Genomic DNA, 13291 nt, shown 5'->3' with positions numbered 1-13291 from the left:
TTATTCGAATAAGATATATAGTGTACTTCAGAGAAAATGCTAAAAACTTGAAAATAAATGACTGCCGGTGAGCACTTGGTCGCAACTTCTTTGCAGCCAGGTGAAAGTAGGTAAGTATTACTTTGTTGCAGTTATACGTAATATTTATGTATGATTAATATTGCATAAATTTTTAGCGATTGTTTTGTATTATTTAAAATTGTAAAAATGGCTGCTTGTTAACGCGCTGCATCATTCGTTACACATATTAAGTAACGTGTTTCTTTATATTACCTTTTCAATTTGGAAACTATACTTACAAAGAGCCGAACTCATAAATCATACATATTCGACTTTATATAATACAAAAGTTTACCCGCGGCTTTGCACGCGTAAACAATCCCATGGGAATTCCCAAAAATACATCGTGGATTTCATTAACGTTGTATAAAATATAATACACCCCTACCAATATGTATGACTCTAAACGCAGTGGTTGAAATTTTGAGACTTTATCCCTATTCCGTGAAAATATCAGGATAAAAACCGGCCAAAAGCGTGTCGCACACGCCCAAAATAGGGTTCCGTAGCCATTACGAAAAAAATTAAGTAATATTTTTTTAAGAATTTCGTATTTTATACGGAATCTTCCAAGTTTAGGTATATTTTAAATCTTAAGCTGCAATTTACTCTTAAACTAATAATTATTCTCAAGCAAACTTAGCCGTTATAGTTTTCCTTGAATCCGGTTTTTTTTCTAATTTTTCCACCTAACGGCTTAGATTTTAGAGGGGGGGTTGTGACGCTCGATTTTCACGAAAATTTGCACTTTGAAGTTGAATATTTCGCAAACATATCACTGAATCGAAAAATCGTCTTATCAAACCCCTAATTGGTTTTAAAAGGCCTATCCAGCGATACCCCACACTATAGGGTTGGATGAGAAAAAAAAATCGCCCCCACTTTACGTCTATGGGAGGTACTTACCGTAAAAAAAAATTGTCGGCATAGTTTACATATATATCCGTGCAAAATAACAGCTTTCTAGCATTAATAGTCCCTGAGCAAAGCCGCGGACGGACGGACAGACAGACAGACAGACAGACAGACAGACATAGCGAAACTATAAGGGTTCCGTTTTTGGCTCAGGAACCCTAAAAAGCAGCCCACATCCATCAAACCATTTTAGCACGAAGGAGTAACAACACACATACAAACTTTTATATTTATAATATTAAGTAGGATAATAAAAAAGCTCAAAACTGTATGAATTCTTATACATAATTAATGAGCTGTTGAACTAATTCTTCACTCAAACTAATACTGGTTTAAGTTCGAACCGTAACAAATTCTTCAATAAATCTCCTCGATTCTTATCTCCATCTGCATTAATTTCTACTTTCTATTTAAGTTGTTCCAAAAGATATCAATATTTGCCGTTCAGTGCGATTCTATTTTTCTGGGTTAGCAACAAATGTTTACAACAGCGACAGACGACTGGTAACTCTCTGTTTAGTAGGTGTATCATCATCAAAGGCCTTTACACCTATGACAGATGATTCAAGCATTGTTGATACAGCACTTTTTCTGGTGGCTGAACAAGCCTCTACGGGAGTGGTAGGTACCACTCCCGTAGAGGCTTGCTTTTGGAGATCCAAAAGCACAACCGGCATAAGAAAGCGGTCGATTTCGAAGGAAATACTTCACCTTCACATGTTTTAGTCTTGCGGCACGCTAAAGTCTGGAAATAAGCTTGGTTGTACGCTGATGCGTGGCTAGTAAGGTGTGTGGAATTGCTTAATTGCTTGCTGAATCGATAAACAGTCAAAATGAAACTTACAATAATTATTTTGGCTACGTCAGTGTTAAGTATATTTTTGTTTTCTATAGCTATAAAATTATCTGATTGTCAAACAATGAACAAACCTTTTAACTTAACCTTAACTAAACTGAACCTGTTAATTTTACCTAAGGCTTGAAATTATGTAGGTAAACGTGCATCCACAAGGACGAAACCGCAAACAGTTAGTAGGTAAACTAGTTATTTACTTTTATTTACCTCCATCTTCCATGATTACTTTTGTATGTTTAATGAACAGTCGAAAATTCTAAATAGGTAACAACTATAAGTGGGTACTGTTTTAAAATTGTCTACCATACGATGGGATGCCATGGAAAATATTTCCGTTTCCGAACCCCTCTTTTGCCTTCTCTCATCGTTTTTTCGATCCCTCTCGATCATTGTCGTTCCTATTTATTTTTTTAATGGCTGCTATGATTCAAAATGACGTGGGCTGTAATTGAATAGAAAAATCCTGAAAGCTTTTTACGTATAAATTTATTTTCAAGGAACAGGTTTAATAAATATAGATAGCAAAACTTTTATCAGACACATAACTAACAATAGGTTTAAATATTCTAATCTTAGAAAACCTTAAACCTTAAGACCTTAAGCCTCAGAATGTGTATGGAAAACGGAGGTGGGAATACATGTTACCTAATATCCTTAACGAACTCGATTACAACATACTTACGAGTGTGTGTGAAAGACCACACTACTGTAAACGCATTGTTAAAGCAATTTATCTAACGTGATGTAGGTAGTAGATACTTTGTGTTAAGCTTACCTGTATACCTAGCCTAAAGATAAATCATGATTATTTACCGCCTTATCGTTATGTGAGAGAATCCAACGGCAGTTAAACCTTAGTATGGTTTTGCTCGTTGCATTATTGTTAAATATTATATTGTTTTTCTGTTTAGTAATTAATTTTTAAAAAATGTAATGATTGTATTAGTTGGTCAGAAAGTACAAATTTATTTAATTTACCAATATTATGTAATAACAAATTACAGACGTCAAAAGATATGGTTATGCATAATTAAAACTAATGCTGCAGCTATTTTACTTGCCTTAAATAAATAAGTCTTTTAGACTTCTTTCACATTGACAATCACTTAGTACAATATTTGTAAGCTTTTTTTAAGAAATACATGGCTGATTTTAGAATAAAAAGGACAGACTGATCTTTCTCTTCCCGAGTGTGTCATTAAAGGCGATTAAGGGCTCTAAGGCTGCATTGTCTAAAGCACGAGTGCTCCCGAATAGCTGTCACCATCTCCCTCTACCTTCATCCTATACCGTGTGATAGAAAGAAGTGATGAAAACGTATGCGTTAGACAATATTAATAAGGCCGCAGGTCTGAAAATGCGTAGCAGCGCTCTATAATTCCAGCTTACAAATTCTAGCACCAGCATTGATTAGTGAAAAAGAAGTAGAAACTACGTCACTATTTTAAGAAGAAGGAAAAGAAATTTGGATTTACTGGAAAATGGCATTTGTTCTTCTTATACTCACTAATTTCCCAGAAAGTAGTTTTAATGGTTCAAAATAATAATAATAACAATAAAAATCCATAACCGATGACCAAACTAACATTGCGAGTAGGGATAGCAAGTAAAAAAAAAACAATGGCGTATATAGTATCAAGTTCGGTCAGTACAGGGTACGATAAGCTTAGTATTAAATCAATCAAAATATTTAATTTAAGCAAATTACTCATAGTTCCGAAGTTTCCGGAACATTTTTTTATTCATATTCATTTATTCATTGTAAAGAAGTTGTAAAGTCATGTACGTAGTTATAAAAGGTGTTTCAGTTTTATTGGTCAGTCCATAACACCCTGTAAGGGTACACATTATTAAATCACACGGACCGGCAAAAATAAGGGTCTCATTTCAAACCGAAACACCATTCAAAATGACTATTTATTTTTGCTCATCAGTATTTATGACCTACTGGAGACTACTTTAATACGGCACTCTTAACCACTGCCAAGTAAGTTAGTCATTCCAAATGCCATTTTAAAACTGGCTTTATTTTAATTTAATTTATAGGTGAAAACTTCAACCAAATGTCTCTATCGACTACTCTACCGAAGTTATGATCCGTTTTGGAAAGTTGTTTTGGCGTCTTTGAGCATGGCTCAACTTGATACTTCAGTAGAATTTGTCTTGATATACTTCTGATGATGCGCGTAGATAGGTCTTCACCTGTAAGTGAAAAGTGATAATTATTGTTAAGCATTTATTAAGGCTGCGTGTGCGATAAGCACGCCTAAAATACCCGGAGCATAACCTCTATGCATTCGATGGGTGTCCTTATTCATATTTGAGTATTGTTTATTACGTCATGTTAGCAAACATGGAGTTGATGCCTGTGATGGAAAATTTTGACGACATAAATGGCTATCTATCACGTAATATTGTTAATTTTAATATTAACAGTACGACCCAAACTATCATCAATTTGGAAGAACAATAGTACATTGTTGTAGAGGCTGGAAAGTAAGCAATAGATGAACGAGTTAGTTTGAAGGTCGACCCTAAGGGGAGGCCTTCGATAACACGAGTTCATCATTGCACTTTTAGCCGAGACTAAACATTTTGCTTTTCACGATCACTGCGAGGAAATAAAAGCATTTGTCACAAAACAAACAATAACAATCCAAAGATTGCGTTGCTTCCGCCGTGTGACACTCTTTACCGTTCCGGTTTAATACCGACCCGCTTTTTCTTTTACACGCTGGACGTGTACAAGAATAATCGGGGTCGGTATTATCCGGGCCGGTAAAGAGTGTCAAGCCTCCCGCCGATTTTAGTTTTTCTTTTGTGTCATGATTATTTTTTTAACGAGTCCGTTCTTAGTGGCCAGTACTCAAAACTAATTAAAAAATAAAAACGTCATCCTCGTCATGTACGACCTGCGGCAGCACGACGAGTATGACGAGGACGTATACTCGCGCACTGAGCAGCTTGGCTGCGGCAGGACAGTGAGCATGACAAAGACGAATACTCGCGCACTAAGCAGCCTGGCTGTTCAGCCAGCGCAGTGGGCAGCAGGCTTAAAAAGTTAATGATGTTGCGTTTTTTCATATTAAAATTTCATATTATGCGTTTAAAGAAAAAGAACACCTCATAAAAGTATTAAATGACGCATTCTCACTGGTCAATTCAATTTCACATGCAGCAGACGATTTTTTTTCATTGGTCCGATTGTCGTTTCAACACGCCGGAAATAAAATTCTAAAATATATTACAAAAAGTCATATCGTACTATGAAACACATATTTTGATACGACCTGTTACCATAATGTGTCACATTGTTGTTGTGTTTTGCGAGCCATAAATAAGTCAGCAGTTAAATGTAAATTAAATAGGCATTTTTGTGTATTGGATTTAGGTTGTCTATGGCCACATTTTCGAGCAGTGTCGTAAAAAAAAATTAAGACAACCAATGAACATTCAAAAACAAAAAAATATCTTACAAAATATCAGTCCACGGCATAGTTCCCAGGAGACAGGCAGCGTTTCCGCGTTAAATATGTTGACTGACATTTTAAAAGATATTTTGTTGTTTTGAATGTTCATTAGCTATTTTTCGTTTAAAATTTACTACGTGAAAAGAATGAAAGTCATTTTGTCATAGTGAAACTTTAAAATTTTATGGAAAGACTTACTTACTGACCTGAATATTAAAATTTGAAAAAGAAAATCTTACATAAATCATCATCATCATCATCCCAGCCTATATACGTCCCACTGCTGGGCACAGGCCTCGTCTCAGAATAAATAAATAAATTGATTCAGAAACTTTCTATATGATCTTTATACAGGTTTCAAGGAGGTCACGGCAAAAATCCACTGGAATGTTAAGTATCAAAATGTCCCGTAATTTCTTAAAAAGTTTCCTCGGATATTTTTTATTTTACTACATAAAATTTTATTGTAATCCTAACACATGAAATCAAAAGATAACAAGAGAAAGAGATGTGCAAAGGATATCCCTCAAAGGAATCCTCTCCCGTTAACTTTGAACGATTTATTAGAAAAAAAAAACACCAAAGTGAAAAGACCAAAGGATCGGAAAAATAGTACATTGTGCATTAAGGGGCGTAAGAAGGGGATTACTAACGAGAGTCTATTAGAATGCTTTTAATGATCCGAGTTTGTAATCCCCTTACGGCCCGTGATACACACAATGATTTTCATCACATTGCGATTGATATGTGATTTTAAATTATTTTGTGACCAAACACTTCACAGCTCAACAAAAGCAAGACGCTAAGAAAACAACTGAACAAAATATGGCTTAATTCAGTATCGTACCGTTCCTCTCACTCTCGTATTAAATAATATTAGCGTCAGGAAAACAATATGAACTTCGATTTTTGAATTTCGTGGTAGCCCCTCTGATTGACACTTATTTCGAGCCGTCAACCATAGATTATACTAAGAACCGTGTTTAGTTAAATATTTACTTAATTTATTGCAAAACAATTTGATATAAATTTAAAATATAAAAATAACGCAGTTTCATGAAGCGTGGCAAATTTTATGGTGCAAAATTAGGTTATAGTTATGTTTTAAAAATGTAAATAAAACGTTGGCTGACTTGAAACCTCTTAAGTCTGAAATGACGTACCTACTAACTTTTTAAAACTAAAGTCATAATTCCCTTGGGGAGGAAATGTACACGTAAATCCATACTTCCCACGGGAACAATTGAGGCCATTGTCTTTTAGTATACAGGTATGGAATAGCGTCATTGACGAGCAAGTGTGATGAAAATAAATTTAGCTATAGAAAGGTTTTTATGATTTGTACTAATATATAAGTACAAGATAAGACAAGTTCATTGACATTGACCTCCGCAAAGTAATGCCTGATTTAATAACTTAGTACCTGGGCGACCGAGCTTTGCTCAAGCTAAAAATCGGTAATAAGCGTTTTCCCAGAGATAAGACCAAGCTAGATATCGATTTGTCATTCCCGAAAACCCCCACATACCAAATATCATCAAAATCGTTGGAGCCGTTTCCGAGATCCCCGAAATATAAATATACATATATATACATGTACACAAGAATTGCTCGTGTAAAGGTATTAGATAATTTAAAGACTTATTTATGCATACTTAAGTTCCTATCTTCATTAGCAGCCCCGCATCTGACATTATCATTATGCAAGGCTAATTCGTGAACCCCAGCCAATCCATTTAACGGATTCATATTGCATACATGTTGCATCGATGGCGTGTCGGTCTGTTAAACAACCAGAACAAGTGTAATTAGTCACGGAGTTGACAATCCATAGTCACATGGAACTGTGATTCGGTATACAGGAGCACAAGTATCAAGTTTGAAAATAATAATTGCAAATACTCATTTTGGTCATGTGGTATGTTTAAATTGTCTCAAAAATTTTACACTTTTAATAATAAGATTTTTGACAACTGTGTCAATGAAATTTTAAGTGTAGCTTATGCATGGTATGTCTCCCGAGTTACTTATTAGAAGTATGATGTTATGGGGACAAATCCACTAAAAGTTACAAGTAGTGACAGTTTTAAGCTAATTCCTTTATGGCTCATCTCCTAAGCATGATAAGTATACCGGGTGTGGCCTGTAACATGAGCAAATAATTAAAACATAGACCATACTCCTCAAACTGAACAACATTAGTTCAGCGACTAATAAAAATAAGTTTTTAATTTTTGTTACACTTTAAATTTTATTCGAAGAAGCAATGTAAAGCAAAATGCTTGATATTTGTAGCATGACAGGCGACGTCAATTAGGCTCTAGGATTGTGTACATTGATAGCAGTATTTAATTTGTATGGAAAAAGGAAAATTCAAAGACTCCATTATATTTGAAAGTAGCTGAATTAATGTTTTTCAGTTTGACGAGGACGATCGTTGTTTTAATTTTTTTTATGCTCGTGTTACAGGCCACACCCGGTATATTGCAAATTTTTTTCTAAGAAAGTGTATCACTGATTTCTCCTGATTTACGGGATAGAAAAACACACACTTTGATTGACCCAACTACCAAATTTTGTCGTCTTTTAAATGCGAAAGTAACCTTTTGTCTCTGTGTTACCTCATCACGCTTAAACAGCTGCACCGATTAAAATGAAATTTTCTGTAGCGATAGTTTAAGACCCTGGAAAGAACATGAAAGTTTTTGTCCCGAAAATCGTCCTTGAAGTGAACTGACACGGGGTGAAATTTTATATGAGGACATCGTTATTAATAGACGGTTTAGCTTGCTCTAGTACGTTTGTTGTGGTTGTACTGATTCGGTTTTATTTAACTTAAATTTTATTTTCTTCTAAGTTAGAGCAATGACCTATATAAAATTTAGTTTTAAAATTATTTTTAATGTATAATTTTCTTAGCCATAAAATTTGTTATAACTTTAAGGATTATGTAATTTTTATTTTGTCTAAGTTTGTTTGTTTAATTAAATTATAATTAATTGTAGTTTAGACGGTTAAATAATTGGCCACCAGGGGTATTGCAGATGCGTTGCCAACCTAGAGGCCTAAGATGGGATACCTCAAGTGCCAGTAGTTTCACCGGCTGTCTTACTCTCCACACCGAAACACAACAGTACAAGCACTGCTGCTTCACGGCAGGATTAGCGAGCAAAATGGTGGTAGCAATCCGGGCGGACCTTGCACAAGGCCCTACCAGCTGCACCTGCCATTTTTGGATTTTAAAGGAACAGATTTCTTAACAATCTTTTCATTAGGTACTTACCTATGTCTCATTCATTACGCCTCACCATAGAAGATTATTATCACCTAAGTGTAGGAGTATTACTTGCCTAGTGTGCTTGAATATAATTACTTAACAATGAAACTTGCGGTAAATTTTAATGAGCGATTTTGAAAGATAGGCTTGTGCATGTTTGTTGGCGGTAAATTGTACGCAAGTAGTTGAAATTTTTCCGTAAAACGTTATAAGAGATAGTTAAAAATACTAATTAGCACCTATGATAAATGTAAAATATAACCTAGAAGCATATCAATCATTGCATTGCTTTTTTGCATTGCGTTGTTATAACATTGTGGCCTTCCACATTACGTTGTAAATATACTGAGCGGCAATAAATCTGGCCCTCAAATGTATGCAGTTGTAGGTAATTTTGTAAAAAGAGCGGGCCAAATTTTTATTGTAACAGAAACTGAAAACATTTCGATAATTCTTTTAAATACAAGTTTGTTTTAATTAAACGTTGTCGGAAATGATCGCTTCGAAACAATCATTAATTAATTATCTACTCCTTTTTACCCCGTACCCGTCTGTATACAAAAAATATGAATAAAAAATACAGAAGTAATGATTAATACATAGTTTCAACGAAATTTATTTTCAATATGATCGGATATAGCAAGCGTAGGACGTCCACGAACAAGATGGACGGATGACCTGGTTAAAGCTGCGGGTTCACGGTGGCACGCCGCACGGTGGATGCGGGGGGGGGGCTATGTCCAACAGTGGACGTCCTACGGATGAGATGATGATGATGATGGATATAGCAAGCTCTTTATGTCAAAATGAAGTGATAGTTTATAAAGCCAGTAGCATCAGTATTTTTTAACCTCCAATGCAAAATAAAGAATGTCCACCTGTCTGTCAGTGGTATCGTAGCTTTCAAACAGATGGATCGAATTAAATGCAGTTTTTTTACCTGAAAACGAGTTTCCTGGCAGTAGTTATTACCTATTTATGTTTCATTAAAATCAGTTCAACTGTTTTTAAATAATTTATTGAATCAGGCGTTACTTTGCGGAGGTCCATATCAATGAACTAAAAGAATTTCCTTGCTCACCCGCGACCTTACGATAGCTAAGCTTATGCAAATATGCGTGTTCATGCAGTTCCTCCACCTCCACACTGTAAGAACACACACAAATCACACAAACCCATCTATCACCACCACCACACTACACTGACACGTTCGAACTCAACCAGAGCTCATCTTCAGAGTGACACAACGTACACCATGCTACCAGTTGTTAGACTCAAACAACACAACAACTGGTAGCATGGTGTATTAGTTCATCAACTGTTTTTGACATATCGAAGTTAAAAAATGACAATGTCGGGGGTTAGTAAGGTATTGCTTATGATTATTGTGCTATAAAATGACGATGTCAAAGCTTACCAACACATTTCCTTGGGCCCGCTCCAAAAGGCAAATACGCGTGAGTATGTCTTTTATTTCCGTCATCAAAACGATCAGGGTTAAACACCTCAGGTTTTTCATAGAATCTGATGTCCCTGTGGATAGCTTCAATAGGAATGGTAACAGTCACTCCCTTGTCAAGAAGCAATTCATCAGGGAACTTGTACATTTTGACACATCTTCTTGATACAACAGAGTACGCTGGATGCAGCCTCAACGTTTCCTTCACAACCTTGTCTAAGTAAGCTTCACAGCTTTCACCATTGCCGCAGCGGATTTTCTTTTGGATTTCAGGATGTTTTGCTAATTCAAAGAACATTGCTGTCAGAACGTTAAGACAAGGAATATAACCCTCTGTAATGAACAAAGCGAGGATAGAAAACGCAAAGTCTATGTCGGAGTCAATTTTACGTTTGCTGTGTTTTTCTTTAACGTCCAATAGGAATTCGGATCGTATTCTCTTGACTTCCTTCATTAAATTTGATTTTTGGAGTACCTCTTTGTTAACCGCCTCCTCTGGTAATGTAGTGAAGCCATATAATGAATACAGAGAGGGAAAGATGTTTTGCAAATAAGTCTTAAACTTAGCCGCTAAGGTCGGCTTTTGAACGACAGATCTGGCATTTCGTATAACCGCTCGATCGTTTCTAGACAAATCCTTGTTAAGAAGTAAAAACTCAAAAGTTCCGTCCAATATATCCGCCAAGAACTGTTGAACGTTCGTATCTCCATTGATTCCTGACAAACAGTCATGTAAACTGTCTTCGATGTCATAAGGTATGCTCTTCAACAGTGATTCCAAAGCCTCTCGCATTACAGTCCATTTCTCGCCTTCAGCGTAAAACAAATTGTTTCGTAAACAAACATCCCGCGATTTGTCGAGGCCAAGTCCTCTGCAGTGGAAACTTGCAAAATCCGTACACAACATCTTTTCAATTACATCCGGGTCTTTGACGATCAGGTCTGGGATTCTACTTTTGACGCAGCCGTAGAATCTATCGCTGGGGTGTTTGTTGTAAAGTTTTTTGACTTCGTCAGTGGTGTTTCTCAGTCCTAGAACTCGATGGTAGTCGCTTCCGAAGCATGGTATTGCTGTTTTGTAAGAGATGTGTCGAATGTACCAGTAGCTGAAGAATTTGGTTGCATAGTCAAATAATAGAGCGACGATGAGTATTAGTAATACGCCGAGATTAAGTAGGAAACTTTCGAAAAACATTATGCGTCAGCACCGCGCGGAGCGTCGTTGGGAACTGTGGATGCTGGCTGACGTAGGTCAAAGTAACGGCATCTCAGGCTATGTAACGTACGACTTTTGAAGGTTCTCGCTGCGTGCTAATGAACTCGGCAAGTATTAAGGTTACAATCATAAACGTATCGTCACGCGTTTTCATTGAATCAACTTTATATCTAACTAGCGTTTGCATGCGAGTTTGCTCGCGCAAAGCATTAGGTATTGCAGTTGGGTTGAAATTACAAAATTTAACTGAATTCTCGTGACGATTTTTAAAACCTTCTTCTTTGACATTGTAGGAAGAATGCTTCCGCAAATTTTCAATTGACTAAACTCATAGGTTGAGATTTTTAGACTTCACATGTATGCATCCAGAGCCCATGGGGATGTTGGCACAGAATAATATAACCTTAGTGAAATGTTATAGTTTTCTTCATACCATATCCAAATTTGTCCAACGGTTTTAGCGTGAAAGTGCTACAAACACACGCACTGACATGGTTTCGCAATATTAATATTAGTAGCATTAAGTAGGTAAAGATGTTAAGTTTGTTTGTGAAGAAGGAAATTTAAATACGTGGGCAAATATTAAAATTGGCAACATTAAAAGATCACGCTTTCTATTAAGTATAAGGTGGTTAGAGCCTAGGTGTTAATATGTTTGTGTACGAGTATAGTGCAAGTTTCGGCTTAATCGTGTCAATAAAATGACCAATTATATTTAATTTGATAAACATCTGATAATATGCAATAATAAAAATAGTATTTCCATATGTACTTTGACATTTTTTTGAGAAGTGAAAGTCATTAGCATTAGACTCAAATTTGTAATTTTTTTTTAGGTAGGGCCTAAAGGGAACCATATAACTGTCACTCACGGTCCGTCCGTCCGTCAGTCTTCAAATTTGCATAGTACCTATTAGTATCTTGTTGATACAAAGCCAAACGAACTCTCAAAAAGTTTTAATCTCCTATGCCGCTAAAAGGAAGCGCAAAACAAAATATTTGGCCCACCCAATTGTTAATAGCTTATTGGGTGAATAAAAACGGTTGTTTATTTTTAACCCCCGACGCAAAATGGGGTGTTGTAATAAGTTTGATGGCTATGTGTGTCTGTCTGTGGGCCGATTTGGATGCGGTTTTTTATTTGAAAGCAGGCTTTCTAACAATGGTAAGAACCATTGATAAAACCTGTCTAAAAAGACATGTTTTATCGAAATCGGTTTAGCCGTTTTTTAAATATTGAACTTTGAAGTGACAATGTAACTTTGAAGTGACAGTATCAGGGTAGGTCTTCAACTTTTTTGTTGGTAAAGAAATATCGGAAAACAAAGTAATAGATCTATCACCTAAGTCAGCTTTATTTTTTAAATTTTGAACTCAAAAACTTTTCAATTTTCCAATGAGCTATAAACTTAAAATTTTGAGCTAATATTTAAATATAAATACCGAAATATAAATACGACGTCAAGTCAGTCCTATTGTACGGATGCGAGACATGGTTCATAAGGAAGGATATCACCGATCGTTTGCAGGTTGTTCACAAATGCCTGAAGCGCAACCTTGTAATTTTTTGGCCTCGAACTATCTCAAACGCAAGACTGTGGCAAATGACTGACCAGAAGCCAGTAAACCGAGAAGTTCTGACAAGGAAATGGCGATGGATTGGACACACGCTTCGAGGGTCGAATGATCACCTGCCCAAGCAGGGTCTCCGTTGGCAATCTACTGGCAGAAGACGGCCAGGACGTCCTCGGACCACGTGGAGGCGATCAGTTGAGAAAGAGGCTGGCTCAATTGGTCTCGGCAGGGAAGAGCTGGGGAAGCCGCGCAAGATCGAGCCAAATGGAAAACTCTTCTACGAGCCCTATGTCCCTAGTGAGGGATAACAGGATCACATCATCATCATCATCATTAATAAATATTTTTCTTACATCCCCTTATTTTCCTTGTTACAACCAATTTCTGTATTCCGCCGTCAAATGCGTAGCAATAATATAACTGCCATTCGGACAGTTTATTCAGAGATCAAGAGCAATTTGAG

At 36.2% G+C, this 13291-nt stretch overlaps 1 protein-coding gene across 1 annotated transcript; it reads right to left on the bottom strand.

Moving 5' to 3' along the window:
- Positions 1 to 3536: 3536 nt before the first annotated feature.
- On the bottom strand, positions 3537 to 11288 carry LOC141432183 (cytochrome P450 6B1-like). Its single transcript, XM_074093665.1, has 2 exons — positions 9996 to 11288; positions 3537 to 4033 (listed from the first exon to the last, which is right to left on the bottom strand). The coding sequence occupies exons 1-2, from the start codon at positions 11230 to 11232 to the stop codon at positions 3867 to 3869; spliced, it is 1404 nt and encodes a 467-aa protein (XP_073949766.1). The 5' UTR covers positions 11233 to 11288; the 3' UTR covers positions 3537 to 3866.
- Positions 11289 to 13291: the final 2003 nt, after the last annotated feature.

The sequence above is a fragment of the Choristoneura fumiferana genome, chromosome 10 (assembly GCF_025370935.1).
Source record: "Choristoneura fumiferana chromosome 10, NRCan_CFum_1, whole genome shotgun sequence".
NCBI classification, from domain to species: Eukaryota; Metazoa; Arthropoda; class Insecta; order Lepidoptera; family Tortricidae; genus Choristoneura; species Choristoneura fumiferana.
Note: the sequence above shows the minus strand (reverse complement) of the source record. Positions and strands in the feature narration are given on the sequence as shown.

What these genes read in the sequence shown, in the direction of transcription:
- LOC141432183 (XM_074093665.1), bottom strand. Translation starts at nt 11,232, where the DNA reads ATGTTTTTCGAAAGTTTCCTACTTAATCTCGGCGTATTACTAATACTC. An exon ending in GGGCCCAAGGAAATGTGTTG is followed by an intron (nt 4,034 to 9,995) that starts GTAAGCTTTGAC and finishes TTTCACTTACAG; the next exon opens with GTGAAGACCTATCTACGCGC.